The sequence below is a fragment of the Orbicella franksi genome, chromosome 5, assembly GCF_964199315.1.
Source record: "Orbicella franksi chromosome 5, jaOrbFran1.1, whole genome shotgun sequence".
Lineage (NCBI taxonomy): Eukaryota > Metazoa > Cnidaria > Anthozoa > Scleractinia > Merulinidae > Orbicella > Orbicella franksi.
This window is the reverse complement of record NC_138149.1, coordinates 5,824,563-5,839,633: the sequence shown is the minus strand read 5'-3', so window position 1 is coordinate 5,839,633 and position 15,071 is coordinate 5,824,563. Positions and strand designations below refer to the sequence as shown.

At 37.7% G+C, this 15,071-nt stretch overlaps 2 protein-coding genes across 2 annotated transcripts; both read left to right on the top strand.

Moving 5' to 3' along the window:
- The first annotated feature begins 1,651 nt into the window (after positions 1–1,651).
- Positions 1,652–6,750, top strand: LOC145487422 (uncharacterized). The gene is made up of 3 exons (XM_081466200.1): positions 1,652–1,776; positions 3,384–3,576; positions 5,698–6,750. The coding sequence occupies exons 1-3, from the start codon at positions 1,725–1,727 to the stop codon at positions 5,744–5,746; spliced, it is 294 nt and encodes a 97-aa protein (XP_081322326.1). The 5' UTR covers positions 1,652–1,724; the 3' UTR covers positions 5,747–6,750.
- Positions 6,751–9,111: 2,361 nt separating this feature from the next.
- Positions 9,112–12,243, top strand: LOC145487428 (fibroblast growth factor 1-like). The gene is made up of 4 exons (XM_081466205.1): positions 9,112–9,261; positions 10,265–10,526; positions 10,853–10,956; positions 11,861–12,243. Exons 1-4 carry the CDS (start codon positions 9,232–9,234, stop codon positions 12,077–12,079), a joined length of 615 nt encoding a protein of 204 aa, XP_081322331.1. The 5' UTR covers positions 9,112–9,231; the 3' UTR covers positions 12,080–12,243.
- Positions 12,244–15,071: the final 2,828 nt, after the last annotated feature.

Here is a 15,071-nt window from a genome sequence, read left to right as displayed (position 1 = left end):
TTAAAAAAACAAAATAGCCCGAGTTAAATTGCCTCACGCACATGCGAGATTATATTTTAAAGCAAATGATAAAGGTTAACTGTGAAACGGGATATTGACGTTACTTTCAAAAGCAATTTTATGCTTGTAACATTAAACTGAAACAGGCAAAGCCCGAAACGTCAAGTGTTGATTTTGTTAAAAAAGAAAAAATTCAAATACTACTCGTATATTCAAATTTGCGGCATTCGTCTATTTGCCGGATAATTGTTGAAGTAGTCAACAGGTTAAGATGAATTGTAATTGTGTCATTGCATCTGTTTGCCAACATGCCCTGGCAAATGGCAAGCGCAAACGTTTGACGCTTGCTCAATGAACAAATAAATACAAAAAATCCGCGTTTGTTAAACTGAGCAATGAAGTTTGAAGTCTTTTTCACTAAAAACGCCTTGAGTTAAATACAAGTTATGAGATGAATTCCACATTTCGTCTTTAATTTAGTGTTTACTTCTCGTGGGATTTGAACATGTGAAAGAAATCTCACTGAAGCCAATCAAACATTGCCAAAACCATTTAATTGTTTTTCAAGTTATGAAGAGTGCTTAAGATTCGTATTCAGAATCGAGAACAGATTACCGAAGGCTTTCACCCGATTGTTTCTTTCACAACTGGATCAGTAAAATCGCTAATTGACAATAATTTGTACCTATGACTTGGCATCAATTTATTTACAAGTGTCTGAATAAATACGTTTATTAACATTTTGGCTTTGATATCTGGGAAAGTTTACACTTGGTTCAAGCGCGTATCGCTTCGACTTTAAACGCTTCTTCCGTTTGTGTACATTGCATGTCAAGCAATGATTTTCAAGAATATTGCGGGAATTGTAATCCGGTAAAAAATCTTGCAAGAAACGGTAAGTATTTTTTTTTTGTCTTTTATGAACATTGATTGTATTTTTTGCTATTTATCTTTTTTTTTTTCATTTTTTACCACTGGCGTATGTTTACCGAAACTTTAAAACGCGTTATATTTCACAGAGAAACATTTTATAAGCCTATTTTAGCTCGGTGCAATATCCAGTTTTCAAAGCTTCAAGTCGATACCGAATTTGAAATACATGTAGTTCGAAATTCAGCAATATCTTAAGATTACTGTAGACCTTCAAGGGTGGCTTCCGGGAAAATCTTTTTGTTTGCACTACTTTAAGGAAAACCAAGGGAAAATATCTATCGTTGTATAGCTAATAAACTGCAAAATCCGAAAATATCATTTTTTTTCTGCCGTTGGTAGGCTCGGGAAAGCCTTTAAACGCAAAACTGGGCGTACCAGAATTATCACTCAGCGTTTCCGCTGACATCCCAGTAAACTGACTGGCCCCGGGTTGTTCAAAAGGTGGATAACGCTATCCACCGGATAAATCACTATCCAGTGGATAGTGTGGTTTGTTTTGTTAACAGCTATCCAATGGATAGTGAAAAACCAATATATAAAAAACGTATTTCGATCAACAATGCTGTAGCTCATTTTGAAACGTTCTTTTTAATTCAGTCTGCTTATAAGCTCCCCCGGATATAAGCCCCTACATTTATAAGCCCATCCAAAACTCCTTACGAAGTTGTATAAACCCAGGACTTATAAGCGACATTTTACGGTATTGTCTTTTGCTTGTTGTGTGACACGAGTTCACAGTCTGAAGCGAGTTTCTTACATAGCTTTCAAGAGAACGCTGTCGGTTCCGAGAGATGAACGGAAGTTTCCTTATCGTTTTCATCGCATTCACAGAATTAACCTTTGGTAAGTTTTAGAATTGTTCGTTATGTGGTGTTTTTTCTACTGGCAACAACAATAAGAACGGCATCAGACTTTAATGCCCCGTCCACACACACTACGCCGGAGAGATTTGAAAACGGAGCTTTATTTCTGCGGTTAGGCCTACCGTCCACACTAATCCGTCACGATAATCATGTGATTTCCCTGCTGCCCGAGTTTTCCTCAACCACAAATCCAAAATGACCGGTGATTATTACGTTTTGAAATATCTCCCGTGCAGTGTGGACCGAAAACATTTGATGCCTTTTCAGAGTGAAAACCCCACTTAAAATTTCTACGGTGTAGTGTGGACGGGGCCTAAACTAAACAAAGACAGAAGTATTATTGTTCCAGATGAGGCAATGCAAGGTAAAACTATAAACTGAGAAATTACTCAAGAACTAGCTGTAATAATAACAACTTTTTTGTGGCATGCTGAGGCGAAGCAATTTACTGTTAACTTGATAGAAGCAGTATAACATTTAAAATAACTATCTTGTGCGCGAACGCCTTAATACTAATAAAATTTAACTGCAAATGGAAAGGCAAAGTGGTCAAAATAACGCGAAAATGTTTTACTAGTACTCGATAGACTTTCTTCAAACTTCTACTGGGGACAGATAAAGAATTACTTGTTTCAGAAATGAAAAAAAATGGGGGTCACGGACTTCGTTTCAGAGATAAAGCGTGTGGAAAACTAGTCTGAGTTGGAAAAATTGACGCGCGTAAACCAGCATGGTCTCCAGGGTTTTAGGCTTAAACTATCATAGATGAATCGACGGAGACAAACCATCCTAGTAATATTTTGTACAAGTGAATCCGTTGCGTTAATAATTCCAAATGTTGCTAAAGTTTTCACAAAACTTAACCCCTCAAGAGGCATTTGAAACCGCCGCGCAGATAAATGAAGAGCTAAAAGGAACGGAATTCGACGGTGCATTTTGCAAAAAATTCAAACTTACAATCGATAGATAAGGTAGAAAATCGGTAGAGAGAATGATCCATCAAAAGAAAAATAGGGGTCACCGAAAGTCCAAGATCGTTAATTAAATCCAGGCAATCTGTGCTCAGCTTGCGCTTATGCTTGCGTTTGCGCTGCAACAAGTGAAAATGAAATACCGCTCAGGCATAACACAAGCACAAGGATATTTACCACACTTGGTTAAGTTTGGCCAATGAAAACACTAGATCCAGATTACCTCTCGCCTAAACAGTTTGGAAGGTTCGCGTGCTTGTGCTTGTGTTTGCGTCGAATTTCGTTTTCACTTGGGTCATCCCTATTGCTAGCGCTTGTGCTTGCGCTTGTGCATGCGTCGATTGTGAAAACCAGGTTTTAAGTTCCCTATTATCTTTTAATCTTGCCGGTCACTTAGGAAAGCACAATTATAGGTACTTTAATTTGAAAGTCATTCTCTAGTAACGTGCGTGGTTTATACATATACTCTCAGGTTTTTCCTTTTATCAAGTTGAGTACTTGAGTTACAAATTGATGGTTTGAAGAATGACTGTATTTTTTTACGATACACAGTAATTTAACTAGTAATAAATTCATTTATATAACTTGCTAATGTTATGAATTTCACTTTGGATAGCAGTGGCGTCATTCGCAAATGACTGTCCGGAGAAATGCGACATAACTTACGACCCTCTGTGCGGAAGTAACGGCCGAACGTACAAGAACAGCTGCCACATGGCGCGCGACAACTGCTTTGCAAAAACCAAGGTGGTGGAGATTCACAAAGGAGAATGTTTAAAGAGTGAAGATGATAAAGCAGAAGAGATACAGTGAGTGCTGATTATGTCTTGGTGATCTCGCGCATATCTTAAATCGATAAATTGGTATAAGTATATTTTATATTTAGTATAAAAAATAATATTTTCAGTATCTTGGTATCAGTACAGTTAACTTTTCTTACTGTGCTTGTGTGCGCTTTTTTTCGCGGAGTTTTGGTCTTGCTTTCCTTTTGCGCATTTGCGCATTTGGCCTTGCTTAGCTATTCTTTATTTCATTTTGTATGCTGATAAAAGCATTTTTTTTCTTTTGTTAAGTCTTAGGTATCTTTAAGGTAGGCTTTTACATAAGCCTTACTGACTTTCCTGGGCTTCCTTGCCTTATAGATTGATTTTGAAAATATATTTATAAGGGCAAAAATAAGACCAACAAAAAAAACAAGAAATTATCGAATTTTATTACACTTAACTGAAGTTTATTTTAAAATCAACATTGCTATAAGAGCATGACTTGCTGACATTGTCGTTGATAAAAGATTATTTTTTTTTTTTTGCACCTCGTGATCATAAAACTGCAAGTAAATGGCGAATTTTACCAAAGAATCCCTCGTCAAAAAGCACCAGTAAGTTTCACTGCAACATAAAAGACACGACAGATTGGAACAGATTAGAAGCCGTTCCACCTTTCTCATCTCAGATGCCGAAAGACGGATCGCCAAGCATCAGATGAGGTAAACAGATGAACCAGAATTTCCAAAAAACCTTAGGCGGTAAAATTCACTCGGTTTAAAAAAAAAGATTCCGCAGTATTTCAACGCTACGGCTCGTGTCGCAAAATGTAACCATCAGGCAAAAAGATGTAGTAGCCGTATGTTGAACTTACGTTGAATTGGGTTGGGTGACCAAACGGTGAAAAACGTACGTCGACTTGGGTGCAAATTTGGTCTCGCCCAAGGTGAGCAAAAGTCATCACAAGTCAACGCAAGTGCACACAAGGCCTGGACCAACGGAGTCGCAAGTAGGCCCAAGGTTTCAACTCTTTTAACTGACTGTCTGCGGTGACATTCATTTCAAAATTTCTGTAAAGTAAAGCCTCATTTTATTTCCTCATTGGTATTAAACGACAGAATTAGACAAACCTTTATAGGAAATGGCGCAATAAGTGGTAGATTTATAGTGAGTCAATTTTGTCCTTTTCATCGGCAAACAGCCCTCTAGTAGTTATTCCTTTAGTTTAAGTGAACAGAAAGTGCTTCATGGTATTTTTCGAGACGTTTCGGGAAAAACCCCCATCATCAGTCGCAAATTTAACGCTTCATTCGCGACTGATGAAGGGTTTTTTTCCCGAAACGTCTCGAAAAATACCATTAAGCACTTTTTGTCCACTTTAACTAAAGCAATTCAATTCAAAGTACCACAAAGCAACAACTTGTTTTACCTCTAGTAGTTATGTCCACCTCTATGAGAATGGCAACAGTTGTTTTCCAAAGTTGTCGACGAGCGACTTGGGATTTCCACTAGACCAAACACACACCGGGTAATCGAACAATGAAAGGTCATGAAACAATCACTGAAGCAAATTGTCGCAAAATATCGCGGTTCTTCTTTCTTCTTCCGCCATATCTCACAGAACAGTTTATTTCAACGTTTGTCTTTAGTAGATATAGACTAATAATCCCTCCCCAATGACAAATATCGTGATTTTACTCAACATCGTACAATAATTTTTTATTATTTCTATAACCGTATATTCCAGTTGTTTTTCAATAAGTCAGCTTAGTATGCGTATTGTGGGAAGGCTTTCTGTAGCAACCGCACCCAAATTTGCAATTAACCAATCGGAAGCCGTGTCTATTGTCCTCATATGCTGCGAAATCCTGTGATATCTACTCACTGAAGTGACATGGTGCATGGTCGAATTTATAGACGAAATTGGGTCCTGTAAATACCTAATCGCGCCTTTCTGGTACGTTTCGGTGGCATATCAGGTCCGTTTAGTCTTGCCATGGGTATTTCAGCTTGACTGCGTCACATCAAGATACGAACCATGCATGCTTGACCAAAATCGCCTGCACGATCATGCTGATATGGCGCGGAATCACACCGTAAATGTACTATTACGGGTATAAGTACCAGGCAGGTGGTAAATCGATGTCTGCTCTTTTTACTCAACAGACCGTACAGCTGTCTGAGGGTCGGCCGTGGAAAGTATCTCAAGTGCTGAAACGAAATATCGCAGGAGCAGTTATTAAGGGGTTAATAGCACTGGCGGCCCTACAAAATTCTACTGAAGTATTCAATACTTGCGGCATGTCGCTATTTTGCCTACAAGAGATTTTACTTAAACACTACAATTAATGACGCAACTTCGGTTAAAATTTCTGGAATTTAAATAATTTAGACCTTGATGATGTAATCAATTGAAATGCATGTGAAAACGGTGATGGTAAAACTGAAAAAGACGCGACGAAAAGCTGACACGAAATATTTAAATTTCCTTGAATTTTCCCCAGGTACGTAGTGTTCCAGCGCTGAACTAAAAAAAAAAAATAGTTGCTTTGGTTGGTCTTCTTGCTAATTCCTAAGATTCCAAAGACTGTAAGAGATTATATCTGAAGAGGTGATAAGATAAATATATCATGATTTGTTTGAACTATTATTAACTTTGAGTGGAGACTTAACACTAAGTAGTCAGTACAAGATAACACGATATCGCACGGTGTATATACAAAAATTTCTGATCCACAATTAAAGAGCAAACTCAGTTAGGAAGGTTTTATATCACTCCAGACCATTTTCAATTAAAAAAAGAATAAGTATCAACATTTGGTCTCAATCACGCACTAAAGCTTCAGCCGGCACTTAAATATTGTCCTTTAATGGACTCATGACTGAATGTTCACATTGAGGACCTGCTAAAAGCTTAGTCATATGTCAAATGCACTTTCGTGACAACCTAAAGTGGCTTTTTTTTCTCTTGTAGAAGTGGGTATTGCAAACTCACGTTTCGCGATTTGCGCTCACAAGGAACTACATATCGAATATTGCATTCTGTTACCGAAGTTTTACGTCTAATGCCTGAATTAGAAAGTTCTGTGGTTATCTTCACAGACGTAAAAAGGCGTTTTCCTTTAATCACCGTTGCCTTCGTGCGTGCGGTCGCAACATCGCTCTCGTGCAAACACGAAAACCGGACGATTTGATTCAATTCTTTATGTTACAAGTCCTTGAAACTAAGTGCTCGAGATGAAAAATTCGCATGGGAAAATTATAATCGATTTATTAAGGTAGGCGTAAATCATGTTAAGTATTTAAGAAATCAGGAAAAGCTATTAAGGACCTTTCGCTAATTTAAGCGAAAAAGAGGAATTGAAATTCAGTTGGAACTTAATGAACTTTCATTGTACCGTAATGCCTTCTATGCACAACAGTGTGAACAAATTTGTTTGCTAAGTGTTTAAAAGTATTTTCCCTTGTGTAGACTGAAAACAAATAAAAGGAAATGGACGATTAACATCTGATTGGGTGTGCCTTTGTCCCCCCGCGTGCTTCAATGCCTCCCAGCATGGCACAATAGCAAAAAGTTGGCGAAAATTGTATCGAATATTGTTAAGAAAGATAAACGTTTCGGAAGCTATAGGCGAGCGTTGTTTGAGGGCCACGGTTGCACGGATAGCAAATTCTTTTTGAAATGTGAAAATGTCTGGTGTTCAAAATAAACGATGATTATGTAATTACTTTCGCGACGAAAAAGCGAAAGACAAATTTGATTTGAGCATTTCTTTTTATTTACGTGCTAAACTCTATATTCAAGCGACAAAGGTCAGGTAAAGTTCTTTGTACAACTGTTTTAATCTCAAATGAAACAATCAAATGTTTCTTTGAGTTGCTTTCCACATGCACCTACAAACGAAATGGTCGAACTATGCGAATGAAGACGGAAAAAGGCAGTTGAAATCTTCGGGCGACTCAGTTGAAACCCCGAGTTGAATCTCGCGTTGAAGTGATGATATCCCTTGTATGTTTATCGCATCACGACAATGTTCTCGTACGAACTCAATCTCGATATTAGATATTATAAATATTCAGTTATACCGACACTTGCCGTCGGTCGGCTTCATTTTCAATGTATTGCCGCGAATTCTGTTGTCGCAGTCGGCTGAGCGATATTGTTCCATATGCTTAACAGAGGAAACCAAAACCTACTCGGGAAGGATTATAGAAACTAAACTAAGTGCAAAACCCACGTATATACTTTGGCTGAAAAACGGCACTATGCCTATATAATACGGAATTTCATGAGCTGAAAGGTTCCATCTCTTCCGGCACAAAAATAAGCAAATTAAGTTTTGCATTTTAAAATGCCTGTCACTTTTGACCTGTTCTACACGATTTATGAATTTATTTCAGCATTATTTTTTGACAACGAAGCAGAGTTACAATAGCATTCCATAAATAGCCACAAGAAGTTAGACGCCTCCGAAGTACAATGAAAAGTGTTTCGCTTTCAGGTTCTGTGGAGACGCAAGTCTGTGCTTGCCAATGAATGGCGCGGAAATCCAGCAATTCTGTGAATTCTCTGCCCGTTTATGTACGTGCAGTGAATTTATTTGTAGAACAAGGAAATATCACACCAGGTTAGCTGAAGTCTTAGTGTGTTTCCTAGTAGGAGTGAACATAATCGAGCCTTAGCACGCCCGCTACAGTCTACTATTAACATATTAATTTTAAGAGCGTGAAGGACCTAAAAGAGATGTCTCATTTGTCTTTCACTAAGTTATAATTACTTATAAGCATAAATCAACATGGCTTGAAAAACCAATATAATTATTTAAGAAGCACCGATCGAAATATCGCTTCCAATCGAATACCCTAGTACTTTGCACAATGTAAGGTATCGTAAACAAAGTATTTCCGAAAACTTTGAAGAGAAAAAACCAACAAAGGTGTTTGTAGATCGCGCGAGGAATTGTGACAATTGTGTACTCTGTACACCACCGTCTTGTTTGCATGTTAATACTAACCTGTAAAAGTTGTCGCTCAATTGACTACCCCGAGCCATTCAAACTCAGTGACCCTTTCAAAATTGTCGTGATATTGTGATTATTCACAAGGCGCTTTTGTGCGACTTTTTTAACTTTGCAGAGCTAAGCACACGGCAGGCGACTGCGATTTGCTCGCCTTGCAAATTGGTGCAGTTATAAAACAACAAAAAACGTAGTTGATATGTTTTTATTTTTAAATTCCCAAAGGAACATGGTAATTTGGATCTTTTATTGATATAACTGAACTTTCGGAGAACAAACTCGTATTTACTGGCAGGAATGCGTAGGAAGATGCAAACAGAAATTTTTGGTAGATCATTTTTTTCTGTTTCTTTGTATTTATGGGTGGTTCTCAGAAGAAGGGTAAAAATTGCGAGATTCCCTACCGACATTCCTACTGAATGATAGCATGGCGGAAAATTCAATTACGTCATTCTGATGTCTTTGTTACATGGGTTGCCCGTTGCCCGGAAACGTCCAAGAATAATATAAGGGACACCTATGAGCTGTGAATATTATAAATAACGATATCTCGACACGCGAAGACCAGGTCCGTGGGTGAGTGTGAAAATCGAAGAAAAATTCCAACGGATTCACACCTCGAAGGAATAAGACAAGTTTACAACTCTGTGCTTCAAGACTTGCAGTTTGACTGGAAATATACATGAAGGAGCTTAAAATGGGGTTATTGCAGGTAAAATATCTAGTATTTTTTATGCTAAAAACCAAGAGAATTTTAACGATTGCTAGTATAAATTAAAAGTAGTTTAAAGTTACTTTGCGTTAATTTGAATATCGAAGTCGTTTTCCTAAATTCTGTCTAAGTACCGCAAAAACCACGTTGAAAGAAATTGAAAGAATGTGTTGTTATGATGAATTTTCACTTAGCTAAGAACCTACTCTTGCGTCTCGAAAGTTTCAATTGATAACACATTGCTCAGTTAAGGAGGGCGGTTATCTGTGGTATACAATCAATATTCAATTTAAAAAAACACATTCGTGTTAAGAAAGCTTCACAGGAGTTCAACAATATTTCGGTTCGAAGATTGGATACACGTGTTTCTTTCTTGCGCAGGAAATGAGCTTGTAATCGTTGTTTTAGGGAATCAGGGAAATTCCCTTGCAAGTATTGCAGGGAGACAATCATAAATTTAAAAATTGCTGAACTGACCATTTTTGAAGCACGTGGTGATGTAATTATGCAATGAACTGTTGCGAGCAGAAAATAAACTGGAACAATTTAACCGGGTTTTCTAGAGAGAAGGGAACATAGTTCACCGCTATTCTTAAGCAGGAAATTCCGGAAGTCAGGTAAATAGTGGCAAAATTTGGCCACTTAACCCTGTCAACCTCGAGGTGCCTTAAGATGGTCATCAGCTGTTTTTTTTTTTTTTTGCAATTTCACTTCACAGAGCTTGTTTTTACACCGTCAGAATAATATCATTAATAGTGTTGGGAGGAGAAATTTTAGGTCGATTCAAAAAAAATTTAAAGAACATTTCTCGTGGGTTGTGACCCGTGAAATAATTTAAGTAGCTGTCTTTGTGTTGTTTTATTGTTTCCAACACTAGATCCAAAAATATAATACAAACACACAAGAAAAGAATCACGAAATGTCTTTTGCTCGAGGCGAAAAAAATTATCATACTGATGACAAAGTGGTGCATATCTTCACGTAAGTACTCTTTTTGTTTCAGGTTATTTCGGTCGTCCTCTTTCTGTACTTGTTTGGCAACTCCGGAGCTGAGCCCTTCCAGAAACAACTCATGCGGAGAATTCAAAGAGAGAGAAGACATGTGAAGTTGACTACGGCTTCTTCGAAGCGCTGCAATCAAACGCTGCCCGGTTCTGGCTACACATCGACTTCGGATGTTTCTTTATTATACAAAAATGGCTGGTTTTTAGCTGTTTACACTGACGGCAATATCAACGGAACTTCAGATGCTCGGAGCCCGGACAGTAAGTAGACAAACAACCTTTTGTAGTCCCGTTGCAATCATATTTGCTGGATAGTTTTGAATGACAGAAATATCTCTGTTTCGAGTTCTATTACAATATAGAACATTAAACGCCGTATTTGTGACTGAAAGAGGTCTTTTGCGCATGCTAATAGCCTTGCTTGGACAATTAGCCTCCATCCTTAATCGACAATCAATACTGTTAAGAAGACAGCCGATTTTTTAAATTTTTAATTAGTTTCATTTCAGTTCTCCTCCTCTTTAATGAAAATAGCCACCAAAATAGCCGTTTGCTAATTTTAATGTCAACTGTTGTATTTTTTGCAGTTAAGCTTCAACTCCAGTCTGTTGGCACTAGTTTGGTTCGGATATTCAGCAAACAAACTTGTCTTTATGTTGCTATGGCGGCCAACGGAAAGGTGTACACAACGGTGAGTGGTTTAGTTTCATCCGGGAAAAAATAGAAACTTAGAAACCACCAAATCCACCGCAGATTACTTCTTTGTCAGTCACAAGCGGTTACAGTGTTATTTCAGATCACAATTGACGCAAATAATGAGGAGGGGCGACATCTTAATGAACTAATAAATAAATGCTTCCTTTATAAAACAAACGCGCGGATGTTCTTTATGTGGAAAAATGCTGAGCTAAATAGCGGCAAGCCCCAGATTTGAATGATAACCAGGCATAAGTGAAAAACTCGAGTGCTCTAAGTATGTCACTAAATTAACCTCTGCCTTAACGATGCCGCTGTTAATTGGTAACACCTAGTGGCGTATTGTACAGGGGCATTCTTTCTTTCGAAAAATAAATCGACTTTCCAAAGCGAAGAATAGTCATTTTTATCAGCTCGATCAGTTGTTGTTGCTGTTTCGGCGGGTTAAATGACGTTCCCTTTATCTCTGGATACTTAACTACGAACAAAAGTTCGGTGAACGCACTTGATTCCACTAAATATGTTTTTCACTGAGAGTACGTTCGTGTGTATGTGATGGTATTTCATGTCGGGCGAATATTTGCTTTAGGCCGGAGATTTTGATTTCCCACGTTTAATATCCTTGTGTTGTCACCTGGAACACCTTGTTCCCGTTTAATCAATCACCGCAGTGAGGCCAGAACTTTAATAAAAGCGTCAAAAGAAAATTAATTTTATTTATTGCAACCCGCATCTATTATAAGCTCAGAGCTGTGCAAAACATCGACCTATATTAATTCGCTACGCATTCCTTTAAGTTAAATTCGAAGAATCGATCTCGAAGAGAATTAACTAAGGTAGATGGTTGTTTACTAATATTTCTCACTTAACAAAGTGTTGTTTGTTTTTCTTATTTACAGGAAGAACCCACAGACGACACAGTGTTTCAGCAAACCCAGGAATCAAATGGCTTTGAAACTTTCGCTTCCAACAAGCATTATATTCCACTCTCAAGACACACACGAAAATTCCTTTTTCTATCCATGAGAAAAAATGGTCAAATGAAGAATGGCACCCATACGAGACGGAACAACAAGACGTCGCTGCTTTCTGTGATGCAAGCGAGAGAAACCAGTTAAAGACAGTAGATACTGACGACAAATAAATCTTTATTTATTTTGAATTTCATGTTTCGCCGCCGGTTTTGTTCTGAAAGCGGGTCTTCAGTATAGACATAAAGCCGAGATATATTTTGACAATTTAATATCTAGATATTTATTTTTAAAATTGTTAGATTCGTAAATCTATTTAATAGTTTCGCAAAAGCGAATTTAAGAATCGAAGGTAACAATATTTATGAATGTTTTGAAGTGCAAAGAGTTAAAAATAGTATTACAACTGACTGTCAAACAGTTTGTGGTTTCATTGAATAATTTCAAGAGAACAGCTTTAAGTTGTTATCTTCAGTTGAGAATCCTTCAGTCTTAAGAAGACTTTTTGTTGCCTAATATTAGGAAAACGGGCATCTCTTGATGAAAACTCACGCGACAAACGGAAATATGCGAATACGTGTATGAAATACGCTAGAGATACCTCTCATATAATCGAAAATAAATCGAAACTACAGTTTAAGTGTACACATAGTCTGAGAGTCGAATGAGTTAATCTTTCAGCCGCCCCGTGATTGCCATAAAATTTGCTGAAACTATCATTCGTCATCTGTTATTACTTCGTCAATTTTCGGTTAAGGAAATCAATATCAGATTTATCCTCTAGTAAAAACAGTATAGACCAGGAAATTCCCAACCCCTCTCCCCTTGTTCATTTCTCCTTCCCTACATAAAAGACCCTCTTATTTGATGGTATTCAGAATATGGAAGCGATATTTTTTATTCCGAGGGAATAGATAACGAAAGGCCAAAGCAGTGCGGATTTTTCCTCACTTATCGGTTTTCAGAAATAAACGTGTATAATTTACGTCTTGCTTATACTGCCGGAATGCTCTTTCTTTTATAATAGCGTAGTTTAGAATTAGTCATATTTCTACACTCTGAATTAGTAATTGAAGGTGAAAGTCTAAATGGAAAATAAGCTATTATTCATTTAACTTTAGTTAGGTTTTTCCAATTGAAATAAAACTCTATACTTGAAAAAAGATGTGGTTACGAATTCAATTCTTATACATTGACAAACGAACTAGGGACAGTACAGCAAACAAAACACGGCGTCGTTCTGCTAAGTCATCGAAGTGGAATTTAAGGCATATTGTTGATTAACTGTCTAAGATAATCGATAATCGCTAGTCGATAATCAATAATCTATAATTGATAACCATAATAACCATAACTATAACCGGTAGCCACTATCTGTAATTGCTAACTGTTAATTATCGAATTTCAGAAAACGTTGAAAAGCTATTTTTAAGGGGCGAAATGTTGGTGGGTGTTTACCTCCTCCCCCTCCCCCTCCGGCCATTATATGCTTCGTTTCCCATCGTCCGATCGGCCCAGTGTGTTGAAAATCTATAAAACACGTGTTTCTGATTCCTTGGCTGACCCCTGGGGGTGGACTCCCATATAAAAAAGACAGGGGTGCTAGTCGGGAATTTTGAAAAGAATCCCTAAGAGGTACTAAGATCCTGTTTTGTGGGCGTGGCTTGAAATTTTTTTCTCTCCTAAGAGGTACCAATTCTTACATAACACATTGTCTGCTGTCATATGTTTTCGGCTCAATACCCTAAATGGTACGCAAAGGCTCCCGCTGTGGACCTCTAGAGGCTGAACACTCGAAGAGCTACCAAGACCGCGTGTTTAATCCCTAAAAGGTATGACGAGCACCCCCGTCATTTTAATATGGGAGTCCCCCCCCCCTCCGGAGGCTGACCCCGTATTTTTCGGGTTTTCTTTATTCATGTAAATCTTTAAGTGAATCTGACATCTAAATTAGCCATCATAACGATTCCTTCTGACAGCTTGCATAATGGGAATAACAATTCAATACCGCATATAAGAACCTAGGATTACCTTGTAGGTGATATAGCAGGCGTTATGTCGTAAACAGTCTAATGAACGTGAGAACTAAACTAAGCAAGCAAGTAAGTAAGCCAGTCTCATCACATTGAGTGTTTTCACACACGATGTACTCGAAATTTTACCTCGATCCGTATCAGTAAAACGTAATCGAATTCGAATCTAGCTCACGCAAGAAAGTTTTTAAGTCGCTTGCATGTATCTTTAAATTTTTTTCATGCCTTAGTCAACAGGCATGCGCTAGAGCCATTAAAAACTTTCAAAACTATAAAAGGGCATAATATCTAAAAAGTATTTGAAAAATTGCAACCTTTGAGACAGTGTTTGAAAAGAAAACTAATTCTTCGCTACTCTTGAAAATGTTGTCAACTCTATGAGGTAAGCCACTTAATGTGCTTACTACGATATTCTCAGAGTTTTTTTTACTGAAGTTTTCGAAAATAACAAAGGAACGCGTTTAAAACTCGTTAGTTGTAATTGAAGAACTTGGGTGGCTGAAGTGAATAAGTCTTTTAGTCCAACATTAACTTTTGGATTTAATGGAGTTAAAAATTAGTATGAGAGGTGGAATTTAAAAGGTTTCCTGATGGCTGTCACTCACGTGGCACAGTGCAACGAATTAACCAAATAGAACTCCTATAAAAAAAAGAAAAGCATGCAAGCGCGTTGCAATTAAGCGCGGGAAAATGTAGCTTGCGCAAAGACTGGCTTTAGTTCGCGTCTGATCTGCATAAATAGTAAAATGATTGGTCATAAAGCTGTATGTTCAAAACCGAGTAAACACAGAAACTCTGAGTGTGATTGATATTAATTCTCCACGTCAAAATGTTGTGACCACCCGTGGGGTGGTCACGTTGACCGGTCTCAGAACAAAGGCTTTTCATTGTTGTTAATCACACGTCACCAATTAAAACGTTAGAAATTTGTTCAAAGTACACATGAGGCTGTTAAGTGATATTCATTTGCCTTCGAGGAGGCCTTAAGTGTCATCCCACCATAGTATAATGTTTTCAATTTTGGCATCGGTACATTGTCACTGGCAGATGACAAGAATACTTGAATGATACACCTTCACCATCATATTTTTCAAATTAACATTTAA

What these genes read in the sequence shown, in the direction of transcription:
- LOC145487422 (XM_081466200.1), top strand. Translation starts at nt 1,725, where the DNA reads ATGAACGGAAGTTTCCTTATCGTTTTCATCGCATTCACAGAATTAACC. An exon ending in ATTCACAGAATTAACCTTTG is followed by an intron (nt 1,777 to 3,383) that starts GTAAGTTTTAGA and finishes CACTTTGGATAG; the next exon opens with CAGTGGCGTCATTCGCAAAT. An exon ending in GATAAAGCAGAAGAGATACA is followed by an intron (nt 3,577 to 5,697) that starts GTGAGTGCTGAT and finishes TTTACTCAACAG; the next exon opens with ACCGTACAGCTGTCTGAGGG.
- LOC145487428 (XM_081466205.1), top strand. Translation starts at nt 9,232, where the DNA reads ATGAAGGAGCTTAAAATGGGGTTATTGCAG. An exon ending in TTAAAATGGGGTTATTGCAG is followed by an intron (nt 9,262 to 10,264) that starts GTAAAATATCTA and finishes TTTTTGTTTCAG; the next exon opens with GTTATTTCGGTCGTCCTCTT. An exon ending in ACGGAAAGGTGTACACAACG is followed by an intron (nt 10,957 to 11,860) that starts GTGAGTGGTTTA and finishes TCTTATTTACAG; the next exon opens with GAAGAACCCACAGACGACAC.